Source organism: Mustelus asterias, chromosome 21 (assembly GCF_964213995.1).
Source record: "Mustelus asterias chromosome 21, sMusAst1.hap1.1, whole genome shotgun sequence".
Taxonomy (NCBI): Eukaryota; Metazoa; Chordata; class Chondrichthyes; order Carcharhiniformes; family Triakidae; genus Mustelus; species Mustelus asterias.
In genome coordinates, this window is record NC_135821.1 from 52825522 (window position 1) to 52845895 (window position 20374).

The 20374-nt window shown below is 40.6% G+C and overlaps 1 protein-coding gene and 1 long non-coding RNA gene across 5 annotated transcripts in view; one reads left to right on the forward strand and one right to left on the reverse strand.

The window, feature by feature from the left end:
• LOC144509275 (uncharacterized) overlaps positions 1 to 20374 on the forward strand; it is a 217595-nt gene that overhangs the window by 78657 nt on the left and 118564 nt on the right. Inside the window, exon 5 of one of the 3 annotated variants that reach the window (XR_013500428.1) lies at positions 5936 to 6634. The exons of the other annotated variants lie outside the window; for them this stretch is intronic. This is a non-coding gene — a long non-coding RNA (uncharacterized LOC144509275). Of the gene's footprint in view, positions 1 to 5935; positions 6635 to 20374 lie in introns of those variants that run through there. 3 annotated transcript variants of the gene reach the window in all.
• The window catches only part of LOC144509271 (protein argonaute-3), a 139987-nt gene continuing 122736 nt past the window's right edge, over positions 3124 to 20374 (reverse strand). For both annotated transcript variants that reach the window (XM_078237890.1, XM_078237889.1), the window contains exons 16-20: positions 18722 to 18916; positions 16989 to 17123; positions 16708 to 16809; positions 7076 to 7275; positions 3124 to 5770 (exon numbers count right to left, since the gene is read on the reverse strand). In XM_078237890.1, the coding sequence (XP_078094016.1) occupies positions 5662 to 5770; positions 7076 to 7275; positions 16708 to 16809; positions 16989 to 17123; positions 18722 to 18916 (741 nt within the window). In that variant the 3' untranslated portion in view covers positions 3124 to 5661. The remainder of the gene's footprint in view (positions 5771 to 7075; positions 7276 to 16707; positions 16810 to 16988; positions 17124 to 18721; positions 18917 to 20374) is intronic.

The following is a 20374-nucleotide window of genomic DNA, read 5'->3' on the forward strand; positions in this document are numbered from 1 at the left end:
TGTAATACCCCCCATTATATCCCAGTTGATTTCATCCAACAGACAGTCAAAGGAGGGCTTTTCCTCTGGATGGCTCAGCTGCTGTGTTACTGGAGGAAGTCGAGAGATATTTATTTAATATGCAAGACCATCTTCAGATTTCTCCTATTGGTATGTCATCAGTGTTAGCAACAAATACAGTCAACTTCTTTAAGATGGAAACCTTTGAATGTACTCCTTACAAACAAGTAAATCTTCCAGCTCACTGGCTCATTTAGGTCTGTTCCTTTCAATTAGAATTAAGTAGTGCAAAAGAACAAATATATAATCCTCAGTGAGTGAGTCTTGGCTTCCTGAAATTCTGGTTCTACCAGTAAGCACACTTAGCATATTTGTCAAGAGGGTTCTTTCATGTTATTATATCAAATAATAAACAGTTGCTTTGTTTTTAAATGAAAAACTATTCTATGAATCCATCAGCACAAATATAGAATGAGGAGAGCCAAAATGTATGCATACTTTTACATGTAAATACATGCTCGCCATTTCAGAAACTGGAATTATGTCTCCCAGAGTTTCATTTGTTTACTGAAAAGATACCATCTCTAACTTGTAGAGATAAGATGATATAGGCCTAATTACAGGAGCAACACAGAGTGCAGTAGGCCACCTACAAAACAAAGCTTTTGTTAAAAGTTACAGACAAATCACCATTATAATATACGGCATGCACTCTGCATCATACCAGTTACACTTCATAACACTCATTAGGCCTGTATAACTTATCCCTCCCTCTAGACATGAAGTTTGCAGGGGAAGGGATAGAACACAACATTAATGTATAAACATTTACAAAATAGCAAAATTCTCAACTTTGGAGACATTTTAAAGAAATGTAGTCAATTCACAACAATCATAGCTCCTATTCTGTGTCTTGGTTAGGTTGTGTATTGAGAGTGTTCTTCAAAGCTTTTTGTATTATAATCCCCATCTTGGTCCTGACTTAGAAGAAACTGCCATTAAATACATCAGCTACAGGATACTGTCATATTCTTGGCATTATATAAAACTGTTTCAGCCACATAATGAACAAAAAAAAATTCTACAGCACCAGCTTCTGTAAAGGCACTTTCTAAGGACTGATCTTCAAAAAAATAATTAAAATGGATCAGCATAAATGCTGAAACCACCCCTTTCCTATAGCAATAGACCAGTACAAATACCAGATCTGTACCCTCACAGTTTGTGCCCATACCAATACAGATACTACCTGTAAGGTAAAGGTATTCAGTATAATCAGTTCCAGCACTTATTACATATGTAGTGGTAGATATTGCATCAAGTAGTACCAGACTTGTATTGAAAGATCATTCCAGTACACTAAAACAGATGCTATGCTAGTAAAAGCCCCCATACTACTATAAAGTAGTACGAGGTACTAAGGGGTACCAGGATAGATAAAGCATATATTGCTAATTTTCTGGAACCTGTACCCGACTGACACAATTTTGATGTGGTGGTATTGATACAGGCAGTCGGTCAGGTTTTCATGTGCATTAATTATTTTGTTTTGTGGTGTCTCCCAGTACAGGTTAACAATACCAGCATTAAAACTTAAATCAGTGGGTAATGTTTTGAGAAAAAATGACATAGGGCTTGGAAAAGCTGGCCTGATTCAATTTTTATACTGGTCAATCACTACATTCTTCCCTTCACTCTTGTAAATAGGAATCGTGAGCATCTCTTCAATTCCTAGTGCAGTTATTGTCTGACACTGATTAACAAATAGCAGCTATCGGTCTCACTGCCCTCCCAACACTGGTACATAATGACGTTAGTCTGCAAATGCTGTCGGCACTTTATGCAGGCATTCACAAACTGAGCTGATGGGTATGGTACAGGGACACAGGCCCCTCCTCACAGAAAACCTCTATTTTACAGATTGATGTTAAGGAAATGTCTGTTTGACTGATAAATATGCAGTACAAGGAAGCATTCTGTTTAAATGCTATCAGTTTGTAAAGTTGCAAGAGCAGCATTACATGTACACCATTATTGTACATTGTCTGAAGTAAACAGTGGTGATTTGAATTGTGATCCAGACTTGGCATTGGCTCAATTAAATTAGATCATCTATAGAGACCAAATGGAACATGACAAAGGCACCAAGTATTAAAGTCTTGGCGTGGTTTGACTGCAGAACTCTCCTCCCCTTCAAACATAACTCATTGGGAACTGGTAAGTTAATTTGAAAAATATCACTAATCCACTGAATAGATGAGATTAAATCTCATTATATCTTAAAATTGCTGAGCTAGTCAGGAGGGGCAGTCCTAAAGGAGTTTAAAAAGAGAGCAAAATATTTTTTACGGTTAGATTCTGGAGACTTGAAAATGTCTGTCTTCGTTAGAAGTGAGAATTATTTTTAACCACTTGACTCAAGTGGCAAATGGAAGCAGAAGGATTGTAGCAACCTCCTACACCAGAAGAACGGAGGATTAAAATAGTGAGATCCCATCTCAGTTGGAGTGCTTTGGTACAGTTCGGTAAATTATTTGCTGATACGAAAGTTTATTTCTAAATGAAGAACAGGCTCTTGTATTTGCTGATTTAATTCAAAAGAAGTTGGACAGTGTACTCATCAGTGCAAATTATTAATTTTGTTAGAACAAGTGGACACAATTTGTCAAGACAATTTTCACTTTGAATTTTATGTTCCCTTTGCGATGATATATTTGATCATCCAACTAGTTGCTGATCCCCTCCCTGCAGAGGTCAATACAGAATTCACACAAGCCTGCATTGGTTCTTTCTTTTTGTTTGTCTCTCGATGTTCCAGCGATTGTTTTGTCCACCTAAGCAATTTTTCAGGGAAAATGTACCGAAAAATGGACAATACTTTCTAAAGTATGAAAATCTCCAATGAATATGATGATTTTCCTGCTCCTAGTTTAGCCATGGCTTAGAACCATCTGATGGCCATTGTGGCCTCTCAGCTATTCAGTGAGGGATTTGAAATGATGTGAAAACCATAGCAGAATGTTGACTGGAACTATATACATCGCAAGAATGAAATTGCTATGTATACAAATTTAATTAATCAGTTACCAGTGTATTCATTAATGTAGCATCTGGAAGACACGTGCAGGCAATGATTTTAATAGGCAAGCCAGAACAACGTTCCTCCCAAAACTTTGCTTCATAAAGAGAATCATATTCATGCAAGAATATCGACATCAGCAAATGTTTTCCAAAGATAAAAAAGTCCTCAAAAGCAGACTTCTGGAGATGTTTCCAGAGTGAAGTTCCCCCTGAAATCAACCCTTGACATGATCTGTAGAACCCAAGTAGATATGGCTGTTCATTCACGAAACAAAATTCTTTGAGCAACATGCCCTGACCAGATTATTTGTGGAGCTTGCAAAAAGGAACCAATAACATCCAATTAAAGAAGCAACAGTAAAAAAATGAAACCCCATGAGGTATTTTGATTATTTTAAGGCCTTCCAGGCAACAGTGTACATCGAGAGCTGTAACACATCTGCTCATGAAAGACGATATAAAGGGAGAAAACAGATTCCTCTGACTCTTTGACTAGTCTTGTGTACACTGAGATTGGTGGTGAAATCAGCACCATTGAAACCTCGAGTTCAAAAACAAAATTCAAAAATGGATTTAAAGTTTTTCTTGACAACCAAGCACTTTTCAATTCACAGGAAACAGCTATATCAAAATGTGTTTTTTATCATCTGTATTATGTCCTTACCATGCAGTATTCCTGTAAAGTCTAGAATGGAATATCAATTTTTTTTAAAATGTGAATTGTAATTCGCTATTTCAAATTAATAAAATTGTAAGACCTTTCTATCAATTCAGTTTGATTTAATCTGATTGTTGTTTATCACAATGGCGGGGTGGAAGGCATTATGATAAACCAGGTAGGTTTTTCATTTTTCCTTTTTGTGACCATGCTGAAGAATCAATTTTGACAAAATATAAACGACATCCTTTTTTAAACTGGAGTAGCCATTGAAAACTTGCATGTCAGAGTTAGAGTATTAGCCCTTATATTTTAGGGAAGGGTGGAATAAATTGAAAAATATTTTAGTTTGCTTTATAATCAAATGACAATGGACCTGCTTTTTGTGAGAGGGGAGGAAAATTCTGCAGTTTTTTCATTGTTTCCATAAAGTTCTAGTTATTTTTTTATTCTGTAAAAGTACAAATTTTTCACATGGAGGAGAGGTTGTTTTGTAGGGCTGGGACACAAACAATGCCCATCCATCAAGAAGGCTGCAGCATTTTGTATATTGCGGTTCGAGCCAGTGCAATGACAACCGTTAGATAAAATATGCAGTTCATGAGGTTTTACAAAGTGCAAACGACGTCATGAGATTTGTATCAATGAAACAAGTCAAACTTTTATGAAAAATTTCCAAATAAAAAAAGTTGGTATATTATCTTAAAATGGAATGACTGAAATAAAACAAAAATATTTGAAAAAAATTCACATTTCAGTGATTAGATGTGTAAATTAAATAAAGTAATGTCCCAATAAACTAACATTAAAACGTCCCAGCCCTACTTTTTTTTTTGCATTCAACTTTTTTTTCTTATTAAAACTGATAAGGTTCTGAAGTGCGGAGGTGTCCACTCTCCCACGGTTATAGTGGTACAACTGCTGCTCCAGTACAGCGTAGGACACGGGCTTTCTTACCAACCGCTTATTGCACTAACGGTAGCAATGTTCTGTCAGTATACAACACGGTTACATTCCAGAACTAAATAAAATTGATGCTACTATATTTTTAAATGTAAATTCATATTAAATTAAGCATTAATTTTTTCTAATAAATATAAGGTTGCTAAAACAAAAAAGAAGTCACATTTAGTTGTGAGCTAGCAAGTAAACAATAAAAGAAACAGCAAAAAGTTTCTACATTAAACAGAGCCCCCAAATCTTGGAATTTTCAAAAGTTACTCTCACACCATCATTGTTCAAGCTCATCCAAACCCTGGATTTTATCTTCTATATATAAAATTCCACTGCTCTGGTTATGAAACTCAGCCATAACTAAGTAGCTATGCTCAATAGTCAGTTGACTTAATTGATAACCAGTAAATGGAATTTGAACAGTGGCACAGTGGAGGTGGGACTTATTGGATCTCAAGAAGCACTGGTAGGAACTCCTTAGAGGACATCTTTTCAAACATGTCTTCATCTCCCACAAACCTCCCCACATTCCCAAGTTGAGGACTGAGCAAATGGCTGGATTTCTGACCTAATTAGTGACTACTTTTGAGATCCAAGGTTTGTGGAACATTTTTCTTTGTTCCGTTTTCATGTTGCTTGATAAAGATGAGTTTTGTGCTGCCAAACACTGAGGTAAAGGCAAAAAGGAAACTATATTGAAAAAGAAAAAAGGAAAGACACAGACACGGAGGTCTGACGGAGCACACGCGCACACACATACACGCACACACACAGAGCAGTTGGCTGGTTTCATATTGCATAATAGTGCTATGATCTTCGTAGGTAAACAATCCCTTTCCGTCAGTTTATGAAACTATTGTCTCCGCACAGTGAAAGTTACAGTATGGCTGGAGACATCGCTCGTAAACTGACCCCACTGGAAATGTAGGCTGCAATCTTCGGTTCCTTCCGGAAAGAAATTCCCAAACTCAAGCGAAGTACATTGTGCGTAAGGTGTCCTGGTGGATCTGCACAGCCTTGGCAAGAGCCTGTGGGTCACGTCCATTACTCTGTCCAGAAATGTGACTACCTTCAGCGCTGTGAATAGTTGGAAAAAGATGATCAGAACTGGACAAACTCCTACTTCAATAGTTGCATTTTTCTTGATATTTTTAACAAAAGACATAATTAGCCAATGCATTTATGTCCAGATAGAATATAGCCACTGTCTCGAAGTCTAATGTTTATTTTTTTATTTCTTAGTGTCACAATTAGACTTACATTAACATTGCAATGAAGTTACTGTGAAAATCCCCTAGTCGGCGCGTGTTTGGGTACACTGAGGGAGAATTTAGCCTGGCCAATCCACCTAACCAGCACATCTTTCGGATTGTGGGAAGAAACCAGAGCACCCAGAGGAAACCCACGCAGACACAAGGAGAACGTGCAGACTCTGCAAAGGCAGTGATCCAAGGCCGGAATTGAACCTGGATCCCTGGCGCTGTGAGGCAGCAGTGCTAACCATCGTGCTACCTATTTGTGTAGAAGAGTGTTATTATCCTGGGAATTGTTGATGTGGCTTATATAAGCAGCACTGCAAAAATTTATTGTATAGAATTAATTTGCCCCACAAAACTTTGTATAATTTTTGTACAATGTCTGGCATTTCTTCATTTGATACAAGTTTTGACGTCAGCATATTTTTGGTCTTCACACAAGTATTGTGAAATGTTAGATGAACCCAGCTTACACTTGGTATTCTGTTACTTTTGGAAGGTGAAAGGTATAGTATGAAAAAGTAAAAGAACTGCAGACAAAAATGTACGGTGTACAGGGAAAAATTAGTTGTATGTAGTAGAAGAAGTTATTGAAAAGTCTCTTAAATGTCCTCTATTTTCTAATTTTGCACTTTGAATATGGAGAATAAATGTGAAACATGATACTCTCCCTGTTTGATAATGCGAGACCGGAGTTTTACTTTGGAAGCAAAGGTTTAAGATATTCTGCAAAAAACAACATCACCCTTTCCTCTTCTTTATCACAATCCTCCATCACCTTAGTCTTGTTTCATCCCAACACTATGCTTGTTTCAATGAGCACCAGTTAGTCTTAGCTTAAATGAGCATTGCCATGGTGACTAGTCAAAACAATTTTTGGAATAGTTTACAAAATTTTCAAATCAATAATTTATTTCAATTGGCGAATGAATGAATAGGCATCGATGACATTGCAATAGAAAGGCTTTTTTAAAAAAAAGGTTTGTGGGAATTTCACCGTCCTGAGCCACTGTTAATGATCAGAATTTATTGCCCATTGCTTCTTTTATCAAACTGAGAAACATCTACGCTTATGTACTCTTGTAACAATATCCATCAAATAGTCAGAACATATAATCTACCTTACCTGTCATGCTCTTTGTCCACCAGGTGGTATCTTGCTCTAAATGCTACCAGATGTGCATAATAGGCTGGTGCTGGGATAGAAACAGAACGCGTGCAGCGCACGTAAGTGTGACATAGCTGATAGGTAAGGAGCTGAAGTTCATCCGCAGAGAAGCAGTTGTCATCCCACAAAACATGATAATGTGAGGGGCGACTCGTACCCTGAAACAGAAATAATAATATTGGCAAATTTTAAAAATTTGATCATCCTCCCACAAACATATTTACTTTCCTCTAGGCTGTCTCCTTTAGTTAGCACAGTTGCATGGGCCAAATTACATACTGGTAAAACTTTAGCTGTACAGTATTCAAAAGTAGAAGTTAATAAAACCAGGAAGTTGGGATCCATGGTTTTATAAAGAGAGAATTAATTTAAGCACAAAATCAAAGCATTAATGCTAAACATATACAGATGATGGGTTGTAACAAAAATAACCAATTTCTGGGACATGAAGACCATTAACAGGTACAAAAAAGAAGTTAATACTAGTGAGTGGTTCTGAGATGAAGAGAGAAATTGGCGCTTTCACGACAACAGACAAGATTTAGAGATCTGATAGAGACACTCAATATGTATTATTACTTATTCATTATTAAGTATTCCGAGGGAGAGAATATGGAGAAATTAGGTTCACTAGTTAGTAAACGGAGGATGTATATTGAATAAATGTTTGTACAGAGGGTGGTTAGGCACAGTGATAGAAACAGAACTCATAACAGCAGGGAATTTGAGAAGAATTGTTTTTGAAGGATATAGGGAAAGGGTGGCAAATAGGAGTAGATTAGTTTTTGCGAAGAGCCAATACTGCCATGATGGATCAAATTGCCTCCTGTGCGGCTAAATGCGAAGAACAGCAAGGTGCTTATGCAAAACCTGTGACAAGAGGCAGCGGTAACGCAGTGGTATTGTCGCTGGACTAGTAATCCAGAGACCCAGGGTAATGTTCTGGAGACCAGGGTTCGAATCCCATCCCAAAACATCTGGAATTAAAAGTGTAATGACCATGAAACCATTGCCAATTGTTGTAAAAACCCATCTGATTCACTGTAGGGAAGGAAAACTGCCGTCCTTACCTGGTCTGGCCAATGTGACTCCAGACCCACAGCAATGTGGTTGACTCTTAAATGCCCTAGCAAGCCATTCTTAGGGGCAATCAGGGATGACGGCCTAGCCAACGACACTCACATCCCATTGAGTGAATTTTTTTTAAAGTTCTTATAAAGCAACAACTTGCATTTATATTGCATCTTTAACACAGTAAAACATCTTACGGTGGTTTCCAACAGTGTCATCAGATAAAATTTATCACAAGATATTAGGACATGTGATCAAAAACTTGAACAAACTTGGACAAAGTTTTAGGGAACATCTTAAAAGAAAACAAGAGAGACGCTTTGGGAGAAAATTCCAGAGCTTGGGGCTTAGGAAGTTGAAAGCCTGACAATGAGAAATTGGAGATGCTCAAGATACCAGAAGTGGAACAACACAGAGATTTCAAAGGGTTGCAGGAGGTTGTGGAGCTTGGAAGGGGCTAGGAAGGATTTGAACAGAATGATGTGAATTTTGAATTTGAAGAGTTGTTGGACTGGGGGTCAATGCGGGTGCAGTGAGAGCACAGAGGTGATGGATGAGCTGGACTTGGTGCATGAAAAGATGTGGGCAAAGTTTGCACTTCACTCCAGGTCAACCTGTTTCAGCTGTAATTGTCCCATGGACTTGCTTAACAATATTGTTACACTTAAGTAGGGCTGAGGTGTGAGATTTATATATTTTATAATTAAAATGTCTCAAAAGAAGAATTTTCTTGAAGTGAACCGACCTAAATATGGCAGTAATTTCTTTACGAAAGATCATCCCACGAACAACAGGTCACTAATTTATCTACTCTAGTGGTTATGATTTACAATTCCTGCTCTTCAAATTATATGATATTATATTTCAGCTCCAGATGAACCATTGGAATAGGTAGAAAGTTTAAGTCTCCTTCATGGTGCGAGATAACACAAAGGCTAAAACTAATGCATAACCTACTAATTGGCTGCTTAGGGTACCAGTCACCACCCATCAAAGAATGATTCCAACACAGAAGGAGGCCATTCTGCCCATCATGACCATGTTGTCTCTCTCAGCTATTCAGTTATTTCTACCCTCCTGCCTTTTTCCTGTAGCTCTGCAATTTCTCTCTCTTCAGATAATTATCCAATTCCCCTTTGAAAGCCACAATTGAGTCTGCATTTAGCACACTTTGAGGCAGTGTGTTCCCAATCCAAGGTTTCTTGTTTAGCTCTGTGGCAGTTTCATAGTTTTGCCGTTGAGACTGGAAGAATTTCCAAATTATTTTCAAATGTGCCTTCATTTCCATGGAAGCAGATACTAGAATATTCAAAACCATATTGACGTACCCAATCACCAATGTCAAAGTTGCATATAAAAATTTTAATTATTCCCTTTATTACAACTATCAAAATTCACCCAACTACACACTGCTGACACCATGCTCCAAACGGTGGATGAAATGGCTTCTGCTCCCAAATCTTTATACACCAAGGATGGCATCAGAAATCACGACTATGGCAAGCTTACGACCACATTGCACAAAGGCACTTCTCCAAAATTCAACAATTTGTGCACATATATCCCGAGGTTCCTTTGCTCCTGCATCCTATTTATAATTATATCCTTCATTTTATGCTGAATTTCTTCATTCTTCCTACCAAAAACTACATCACTTCACATTTTTTGGATTAAATCTCATGCCACACGTCAGCCCATTTCCACCAGCCTATGTCCTTTCTGAGGTACATCACTACTCTTCTCACAGTTCACAGTACTTCCAAGTTTTGTATCATCCGCAAATTTTGTACACCCAAGTTGAGGTCATTAATACATATCATATCCTAATACCAACCACCCCTTGGGAATCCCAATCAATATCTTCCTATAATCTGAAAAACAACGTTTCACCTATCCTATTTCATGTACTATAGCCAACTTTGCATGGACACTGCCATTGTCCCTTTTATTCCATGGGCTTTAATTTACTGACCAGCCTATTATACGTCACTTTATAAAACTTTTTTGCAAGTCCATGTAGAGTATTACGCTCTTCAACCTTCTCTGTTACTTCATCAAAAAGCTCAATCAAATTAGTTAAACACGATTTACCTTTACAAACTGCGGACCTGTTAGCTTAATGTCAATAGTAGGGAAAATGTTAGAATCTATTAAGAGGATGTGACAATAAGACATTTGTAAAATAATATGATTGGGCAGAGTCGACATGGATTTATGAAAGAGGAATCATTAATGATCAACCTGTTGGAGTTCATTTTTGAGGATGTTACCTATAGCATAGATAAAGGAGAACTAGTAGATGTGGTGTATTTGAGATCCCACACAGATTAGTACACAAAATTAGAACACATGGGATTGGGGGTCTTATGCTGGTACATATAAACATATGAAATAGGAGCAGGAATAGGGCCTCTCAGCCTATCAAGCCTGCTCCATCAGTCAATAAGATCATGGCTGATCTGATGGTAACCTCAATCCCACATTCTTGCTCACCTTTCATCCCTTTATTAATCAAGAATCCCCCTGCTTTGTCTTAAAAATATTCAAATATCTGCTTCCACCTGACTTTTGAGGAAGAAAATTCCAAAGTCTCACAATCCTCAGACAAAAGTTCTCCTTATCTGTCTTAAATGGGTGACCTTTATTTTGAAACAGTGATCCCTAATTCTAGATTCTCTGACAAGAGGAAACATCCTCTCCACATCCAATCTATCAAAACCCCTCAGGGTCTTAAAGGTTTTAATCAAGTCTCCTCTTACTCTTCTAAATTTCAGCAGACACAAGCCTGTTCAACATTGCCTCATAAGAACAAACAAAAAACAAAGAACAATACAGCACAGGAACAGGCCCTTCGGCCCTCCAAGCCGGCGCCGCACCCTGGTCCAAATTAGACCATTCTTTTGTATCCCTCCATTCCCACTCCGTTCATGTGGCTATCTAGATAAGTCTTAAACGCTCCCAGTGTGTCCGCCTCCACCACCTTGCCCGGCAGCGCATTCCAGGCCCCCACCACCCTCTGTGTAAAATACGTCCTTCTGATATCCGTGTTAAATCTCCCCCCCCCCTCACCTTGAACCTATGATCTCACCACCGATCTGGGAAAAAGCTTCCCACCGTTCACCCTATCTATGCCTTTCATAATTTTATGCACCTCTATTAGGTCACTCCTCATCCTCCGTCTTTCCAGTGAGAACAACCCCAGTTTACCCAATCTCTCCTCATAGCTAAGCCCTTCCATACCAGGCAACATCCTGGTAAACCTCCTCTGCACTCTCTCTAAAGCCTCCACGTCCTTCCGGTAGTGTGGCGACCAGAACTGGGCACAGTATTCCAAATACGGCCGAACCAACGTTCTATACAACTGCAACATCAGACCCCAACTTTTATACTCTATGCCCCGTCCTATAAAGGCAAGCATGCCATATGCCTTATTCACTACCTTCTCCACTTGTGACGTCACCTTCAAGGATCTGTGGACTTGCACACCCAGGTCCCTCTGCGTATCTACACCCTTTATGGTTCTGCCATTTATCGTATAGCTCCCCCCTACGTTAGTTCTACCAAAATGCATCACTTCGCATTTATCTGGATTGAACTCCACCTGCCATTTCTTTGCCCAAATTTCCAGCCTATCTATATCCTTCTGTAGCCTCTGACAATGTTCCTCACTATCTGCAAGTCCAGCCATTTTCGCGTCGTCCACAAACTTACTGATCACCCCAGTTACACCTTCTCCCAGATTGTTTATATAAATCACGAACAGCAGAGGTCCCAATACAGAGCCCTGCGGAACACCACTAGTCACAGGCATCCAGCCGGAAAAAGACCCTTCCACTACCACCCTCTGTCTTCTGTGACCAAGCCAGTTCTCCACCCATCTAGCCACCTCCCCCTTTATCCCATGAGATCCAACCTACCATGAGGGACTTTGTCAAACGATTTACTAAATTCCATATAGACGACATCCACGGCCCATCCCTCGTCAACCATTCTAGTCACTTCTTCAAAAAACTCCACCAGGTTAGTGAGGCATGACCTCCCTCTCACAAAACCATGCTGACTATCGTTAATGAATTTATTCCTTTCTAAATGCGCATACATCCTATCCCTAAGAATCCTCTCCAACAACTTCCTGACCACGGAAGTCAAGCTCACCGGCCTATAATTTCCCGGGTTATCCTTCCTATCCTTCTTAAATAACGGGACCACATTAGCTATCCTCCAGTCCTCTGGGACCTCACCTGTGTCCAGTGACGAGACAAAGATTTGCGTCAGAGGCCCAGCGATTTCATCTCTCGTCTCCTTGAGCAGCCTGGGATAGATTCCATCAGGCCCTGGGGATTTGTCAGTCTTTATATTCCCTAAAAAGCCTAACACTTCCTCCCTTGTAATGGAGATTTTCTCTAACGGGTCAACACTCCCCTCCGAGACACTCCCAGTCAACACATCCCTCTCTGTGAATACCGACGCAAAGTATTCATTTAGGATCTCCCCTACTTCTTGCTCATGGGACAACCCACCCATTCTTGATATCAGTCTAGTAAACATTCTCTGAACTGCTTCTAATGCATTTACATCTTTCCTTAAATAAGGAAACAAATACTTTACTCAGTACTCAAGATGTGGTTGCACCAATGCCCTGTACAACTGAAGCATAACTTTTGTAATCGATTCCCCTCACAATAAACACTAATATTCGATTAGTTTTCATAATTACTTGCTGTACCTACATATTAGCTTTTTTTGATTCTTGTACTAGGACACCCAGATCCCTCTGCATCTAAGAGCTTTGAAATCTCTCACCATATTGAGAATAAGTTTCTTTTTATTCTTCCTGCCAAAAAGGATCATTCACATTTGCTCATATTATACTCCATTTACCAGATCTTGGCCCACTCACTTAGCCTATGTTGCTTTGTAGCCTCATGTCCACTTCTAGTGGTAGTTTTAAAAGATAGATTGCAGGCCTCGAAGATTTAAATAAAGAGCTTTATTGAAAGGATGTTAACGTTATAGGCTGCTGAGATAGACAGCCCGCTTGCCTGTGCAAACTGCATATGACAACATCAGTGATATCACATGATCGGTTTCTTAAAGTGAACCTGTTCCACTGCAAAGTTGTTAGTGAGGAAACAATAGAACTAACCTGAATACGCAACAACTTCACAATTTACTTTCCTATATTTTTCGCAACCATACCTCAGTCGCTTCATCCAAGTCATTTATATAAATAATAAGAGGTTGATGCTCCAGCACAGATCCCTGTGACATACCACTCATTACATCCTGCCAACCAGAAAAAGACCCATTTTGCCAACTTGCTGCTTCTTGTTAGCTAGCCAATATTCTATCCATGCCAATATGCTACCTCCTACATCATGAACTTTTGTTTTTCACAATGACTTTTGATGTGGCACCTTATCAAATGCTTTGTGGAACTCCAAGTACAGTACATCCACCAATCCCTCTTCATGTGATGCTTTCAAAGAACTCCAGTAAATTGGTTAAATGTGATTTTCCTTTCACAAAGCCACACTGACTCTGCCTGATTGCCACAAAGTTTTCCAAGTGCAATACCAATAACATCTTTAATAATTACTTCCAACATTCCTCACCCCCCCCGCCCCAAGTCAGATTTTAGGTTAGCTGACTTGTAGTTTCCTGCTTTCTGTCTGCCTCGCTTTTTGAATAAAGGGGTTAATTTGCTAATTTCCAACCCAATGGAACCTTTTCCAAATATAGAGCGTTTTGGAAAATTAAAACCAATGCATCAACTGTCTCACAAGTCACTTCTTTCAAGACCCTAGGATGAAGTCCATCGGACTTGGGAATTTGCCAGCTTGCAGCTCCAACAATTTACTCAATACCACTTCCCCGGTGATTGGAATTTTTCTGAGTTTCTCCCTCCCTCCCATTTCCTGAATTACAGCTGCTTCTGGGTTGTTACTTGCATTGTCTAAAGTGAAAACAGATGCAAAATACCTGTTCAATTCATCTGCCATCTCCATACTTTCCATTATCAATTTCCCATTTGCACTTTTAACAAAACCAACTCTCACTTTGTTAACTCTTTCCTTATTTAAACATAACATAGTGTGTTAAAGTGGATTGGGGACTGGCTATCCGACAGGAAGCAAAGAGTCGGAATAAATGGGTGTTTTTCCGGTTGGAGGAAGGTAACTAGTGGCGTGCCACAGGGATCGGTACTCGGGCCGCAACTATTTACCATTTATATAGATGATCTAGAGGAGGGGACGGAGTGTAGGGTAACGAAGTTTGCAGACGACACAAAGATAAGTGGAAAAGTGAATCGTGTGGAGGACGGAGAAGATCTGCAGAGAGATTTGGACAGGCTGAGTGAGTGGGCGAGGATATGGCAAATGGAGTATAACGTTGATAAATGCAAGGTTATACACTTTGGAGGAAATAATAACAAATGGGATTACTATCTCAATGGAAACAAATTAAAACATGCTACCGTGCAAAGGGACCTGGGGGTCCTTGTGCATGAGACGCAAAAGCCCAGTCTGCAGGTACAACAGGTGATCAAGAAGGCAAATGGGATGTTGGCCTATATTGCGAGGGGGATAGAATATAAAAGCAGGGGTGTCTTGATGCACCTGTACAGAGCATTGGTGAGGCCGCAGCTGGAATACTGTGTGCAGTATTGGTCCCCTTATATGAGGAAGGATATATTGGCATTGGAGGGAGTGCAGAGAAGGTTCACCAGGTTGATACCGGAGATGAGGGGTTTGGATGATGAGGAGAGGCTGAGGAGATTGGGTTTGTACTCGTTGGAGTTTAGAAGGATGAGGGGGGATCTTATGGAGACTTATAAGATAATGCGGGGGCTGGATAGGGTGGAGGCGGAGAGATTCTTTCCACTTAGTAAGGAAGTTAAAACTAGAGGACACAGCCTCAAAATAAAGGGGGGTCGGTTTAAGACAGAGTTGAGGAGGAACTTCTTCTCCCAGAGGGTGGTGAATCTCTGGAATTCTCTGCCCACTGAGGTGGTGGAGGCTACCTCGCTGAATATGTTTAAAGCGCGGATGGATGGATTCCTGATCGGTAAGGGAATTAAGGGTTATAGGGATCAGGCGGGTAAGTGGTACTGATCCACGTCAGATCAGCCATGATCTTATTGAATGGCGGGGCAGGCTCGAGGGGCTAGATGGCCTACTCCTGGCTCCTATTTCTTATGTTCTTATAACTTACTTTTTGTCTTCATATTTCTAGCCAAATTATATGCTTTCTCTTTTAAGTTTGATACTGTCTTTAACATTTTTTAGTTAACCATGGATGGTGGGTTCTTGCCTTGGAATTTTTCTTTCTTATCGGTACGGATCGAGAATTGGTTAATAGACTGAAATCAAGAGTAGGAATAAACGGGTCATTCTCAGAATGCAAACTGTTACTAGTGGGCTACCGCAAGTATCAGTGCTTGCGGCCCACAGCTGCTCACAATCTATATAAATGATTTGGATGTGGGGACCAAATGTAATATTTCCAAATTTGCTGATGACAGAAATCTAAGTGGGAATGTAAGGTACAAGAAGGATGCAAAGAGGCTTCAAAGGGACTTGGGCAGGCTAAGTGAATGGGTAAGAACATGGCAGATGGAATATAATGTGAAGAAGTGCGATATTATCCACTTTAGTAGAAAAAAAAGAAAGGCAGAGTATTTCTTCAATGTTGAAATGTTGGGAAGTGTTGATTTCCAAATGGACCTGGTTGCTCCATTCATGAGTCAGTAAAAGCTAGCATGCAGGTGCAGCAAACAATTAAAAATCGAAACAGTATGTAGGATTTCATCACAAAGATATTTGAGTAAAGGAGTAAGGATGTCTTGCTGCAATTGTATAGAGCCTTGGTAAGACCTGAAGTATTGTCTACAGTTTTGGTCTCCTTATCCAAGGAAGGATATACTTGCAATGGAGGGAGTGCCACTGAAGTTCACCAGATTAATTCCTGGGATGGCAGGATTGATTGTTTCATGAGGAGACATTGAGAAAACTGGGTCTCTAGAGTTTTGAAGAATGAGAGGCGATCTCATAGAAATTTACCAGGTATGACAGGGTACATGTAGATAGAATGTTTTATCTGACTGGTGAATCTGGAACAAGAAGATACTGTAGCAGAATAAGGGGCAGGCCATTTAAGACTGAGATGAGGAGGAATTTCTTCACTCTAAGGGTAATGAATCTTTGGAATTCTCGAAGAGAATTATGGAAGCCAGAGGGTTATGGAAGCTCCATCATTGTGCATGCTCAGAAAATAATTCAACACATTTCTGCATAGCAATGACTTCAAGGGATATGGGGATAGCGCAGGAAAGTGGCTTTGAAGTAGATGATCAGCCATGATTTAATTAAATGGCGGAGCATGCTCAGCAGCTGAATGGCTTAACCGAATGGGTACTTGTAAACCTGGGGAAAAAATACTGAAAAATACTTCCACGCACTTCTCACCTTTATCCCTCAGTAATACAAATAGTAAGTTATCTTGCTTTCATCCCATACCTGTATCCCAGCATGGCTGCAGAGATAAAAATCAAATTCATATGGGTGGGTGATATCTGTGTCTACGGTTGTTCCTGCTGGAATATTTCCACTTCTCCCAACCTTTCAGACAGAGAGAATAAACAAATGTTGTTAGGCAGCACCAAATATTATATACAAGTTCATATTTAGTACTTTATAAGGGTAATTTGTTGAATTTAATAGCTAGTCGAAGAGACAGCTCATGTTACACAATTCCCCAAACCAAATGGATCACAGGTGATTCAGGTGCCAGTTCTTACCCTCTCATTCTTATCAGCACAGAACAGTCGAGTGTGATGACGTTTTTGCACAACAATATATGTGATGCCAGGCTGATAGTCTTTTTCAAGGCTGATACAGGCTTCTCGAATTGCCAATAGTTCACAGTACAAAACCTACAGCACAAAAGCAAACAAAGTATGATTGATGGAAAAGGTCCTGCTAAACATAGTCTCTTGACAGTACAGGACTTGAGTATTGCTTATAAAAGAGACATGCTGTTGAAGCTTTACGTATTGCACTCATCAGGACATATTTGCAAGAATACTAAACGTCAAATGAAACAAACATTTATACAACACAAGAAGATGCTGATTGGTTGGCAAGTGGACTCGGATTGGTTGAGGCATTGCCACAGAGAATGCATTAAGGAACAGTGACCTGCCAAGCTTTTGTTTGAATTCAGACCAGGCAGGTCGACTCCGAATGGTGAAGGCATTGCCACGGGGAACAAACTAGGAAATGGCTGCTTGTTCCAAAGTAAAGTCATATTGACTTGAAACATCAACTTTTTCTTTCTTAACAGATGCTGCCAGACCTGCTGAGTTTTCCAGCACTTGTTTTTTATTTCAGATTCCAGCATCCGGAGTATTTTGCTTTAATTATTAGGCTGCTTTTGTTTAGTTGAAAAATGAGCAATTTGTGGATAGATTTTTTTTGTTTGCAAAGGACAGGCCCTATGTTTCTATATATATATATATACTTTCTAGCACATGTAAACGAGCCTCATTCACTGAGCCCAACTAATAATCTTAAATTGGCTGTTCGTGCAAGTCTTTGCACAATCCTCTTCCCTAGTGTATTCTCTATGGTAACGCCTCTACTAATTAGAGTTTTGACAGCAATATTTATACCTAGTCTCTCCATAAAGGTCAAGGATGCTACTACTATTGAACTAACATCATGGTCTGGATTTTAGTCTGGAGGTATATTCTGTGAGTAGTGGTGGCAGGGTGGGATGGCGCTGATGTGGTTGGGGAGCCAGGAAGAACGGTAAGATAGTTTTTTTCCCTGTGGGGTTTCCAACCATATTGACAGGTTGAGGTTTCCAGCCTGACTGACAGAATGGAGACTTCTTGGGTGGGAACCTTCCAGAAAATGTAGGTATAGTGGGAAAGTGAGAGACCGTTGTGCTATAGCGGCAAAGGGTTGTCTCATGGTAATTGGGAGGTGTCCTGATCATGAGGAGAAGGCCCCATGGGGGCTCATGGCCAGCTGAAATTGGTGGGGTGAGGGGAGCAGGAGTTATTAAGTAGGCTGCTGGACCTCGCTGTAAATGTATTTGCCTCAAGGATTCAACCCTTCTCACCTCCTTTAAACTAAGTTTATTGTTAATTGTTGCAATTAAGAATGACTTTTAAAAATAAATTATATTTAAATGAGCAATCCGCTTCCTGTGAGCAGGGCCTATCCCCTGTCCCACCTCCATTAAAATCAGATGCAAGTAGGTTCTGGCCTTGTTCCAGATTTTTTGGGAGTTAACATTCAGCCCCATGTGTGGAAATAGGATTGTATTTCTTCATTCCAGCAGCAAACTGGCAAAGTGAAATATTCAGTATAACTTTGTTGTCACAAATAATTCATACTTTTGGTGCTGGATGAAGTCCAGGATTTGTAGCACAATGTGTCCTGAATTAGTTTGAAACTTTCATTCAATAAGCTTTGAACACAGGATTACAATTGAGTAAGACAGTTGTTTATGAGCTACACTGACCTGACGGAATTGCCCCTCAGAGACACCGTCCCGGTAAAATATAATTCGTGTGGGCTTAAAACGAGTTGATTTGTAAAACTGGATGAGAAGTTCGCGAACCATCGAAGCCAGATCTTGAATGATCTCCTGTCGGGGTCTCTGAACACGCACAGTGGCGCAGTAACGACTAGGGTGAGCATCCATACTGCCTACAACCTAGAAATGGCAATCAGACAATTACATATAGACTGATCAACAACTGATATTCTGTTTATGAACAATACTGGGGGGCTGAATAATAAAAGGCTTTTGATAGACAGATTTGCATATACATGAATGGAGATACCAGCGACAAGTCAGAATATTAGGCTGCCTTTCAGCTAAAATGTAAAAGTTGGAGAGAGGTGGACTTTTCTTTTCATCATGTGTAAACTGACTGCGTCAAAGATAAACTTTCCCACCTTGTCTTTCTTGACCTGTCTGTATTCTTTGACATGGTTGACCACACCATCCTTCTCCATGTCTCTCCCTGGTCACCCAGTTGGGACCTCTCTTCCCCTTATCTAATTGTAGCCAGATAATCACTTGTTTCTCTCCCCCCTTTTGTACTGTAGCTTCTGATGTTACTCAAGGATTAATAATTGGTTCACTCCTGTTTCTCATCAACATGCTGCCCCTCTGCATCATCACCTGAAAATACAGGGTTAATTTTCACACTTACTAACAACATCCCCTCACCCCCCGCCTGACTCAATCTGTCATCTGAGACATGGGCTTGGCTCCCTATAGATGGTCAGGGAGAGGTCCAGTCTCCAGGTGCAGCCCTGGATTGGGAGTTTGATAGAACCATGGGTTGTTGAGTCACTGCTCTGGGTTGAGTTGGGGGTGAGACAGAGTGGGAGAAAGAAAGAAAAAGAGAGGGAAGGAGGGAGAGAGAGAGAGAAAGAGAGAGAGGAGAGGGAGGGAGAGAAAGAGAGGGAGGGAGAGAGAGAGAGAGAGGGAGGGAGAGAAGAGAGGGAGGGAGAGAGAGAAGAGAGGGAGGGAGAGAAGAGAGGGAGGGAGAGAGAGGGAGGGAGAGAAGAGAGGGAGGGAGGGAGAGGGAGGGAGAGAGAGGGAGGGGGAGGGAGAGAGAGGGAGGGGGAGGGAGAGAGAGGGAGGGAGAGGGAGAGAGAGAGAAAAGAGGGAGGGAGAGAGAGGGAAGGGGAGGGAGAGAGAGGGAGGGAGAGGGAGAGAGAGGGAGGGAGAGGGAGAGAGAGGGAGGGAGAGAGAAGAGAGGGAGGGAGAGAGAAGAGAGGGAGGGAGAGAGAAGAGAGGGAGGGAGAGAGAAGAGAGGGAGGGAGAGAGAAGAGAGGGAGGTAGAGAGAAGAGAGGGAGGGAGAGAAAAGAGAGGGAGGGGAGAGAGAGAGAGAGGGAGGAGAGAGAGAGAAGAGAGGGAGGGAGAGAGAGAGAAGAGAGGGAGGAGAGAGAGAGAGAAGAGAGGAGGGAGAGAGAGAGAGAGAGGGGAGGTGGAGGGGTGTGTGTGTGTTGTGTGGTTTTTGGTTGGTGGGTGGTTGTGTGTGTGTGTTGTGTGGGTGGGTGTTGTGTTGTGTTGGGTGGTGTGTGTGTGTTTTTGTAGGGTGGGTGTGTGGGTGGGGGTGGGTTTGTGGTGGGGTGGGTGGTGTGGGTGGGTGTGTG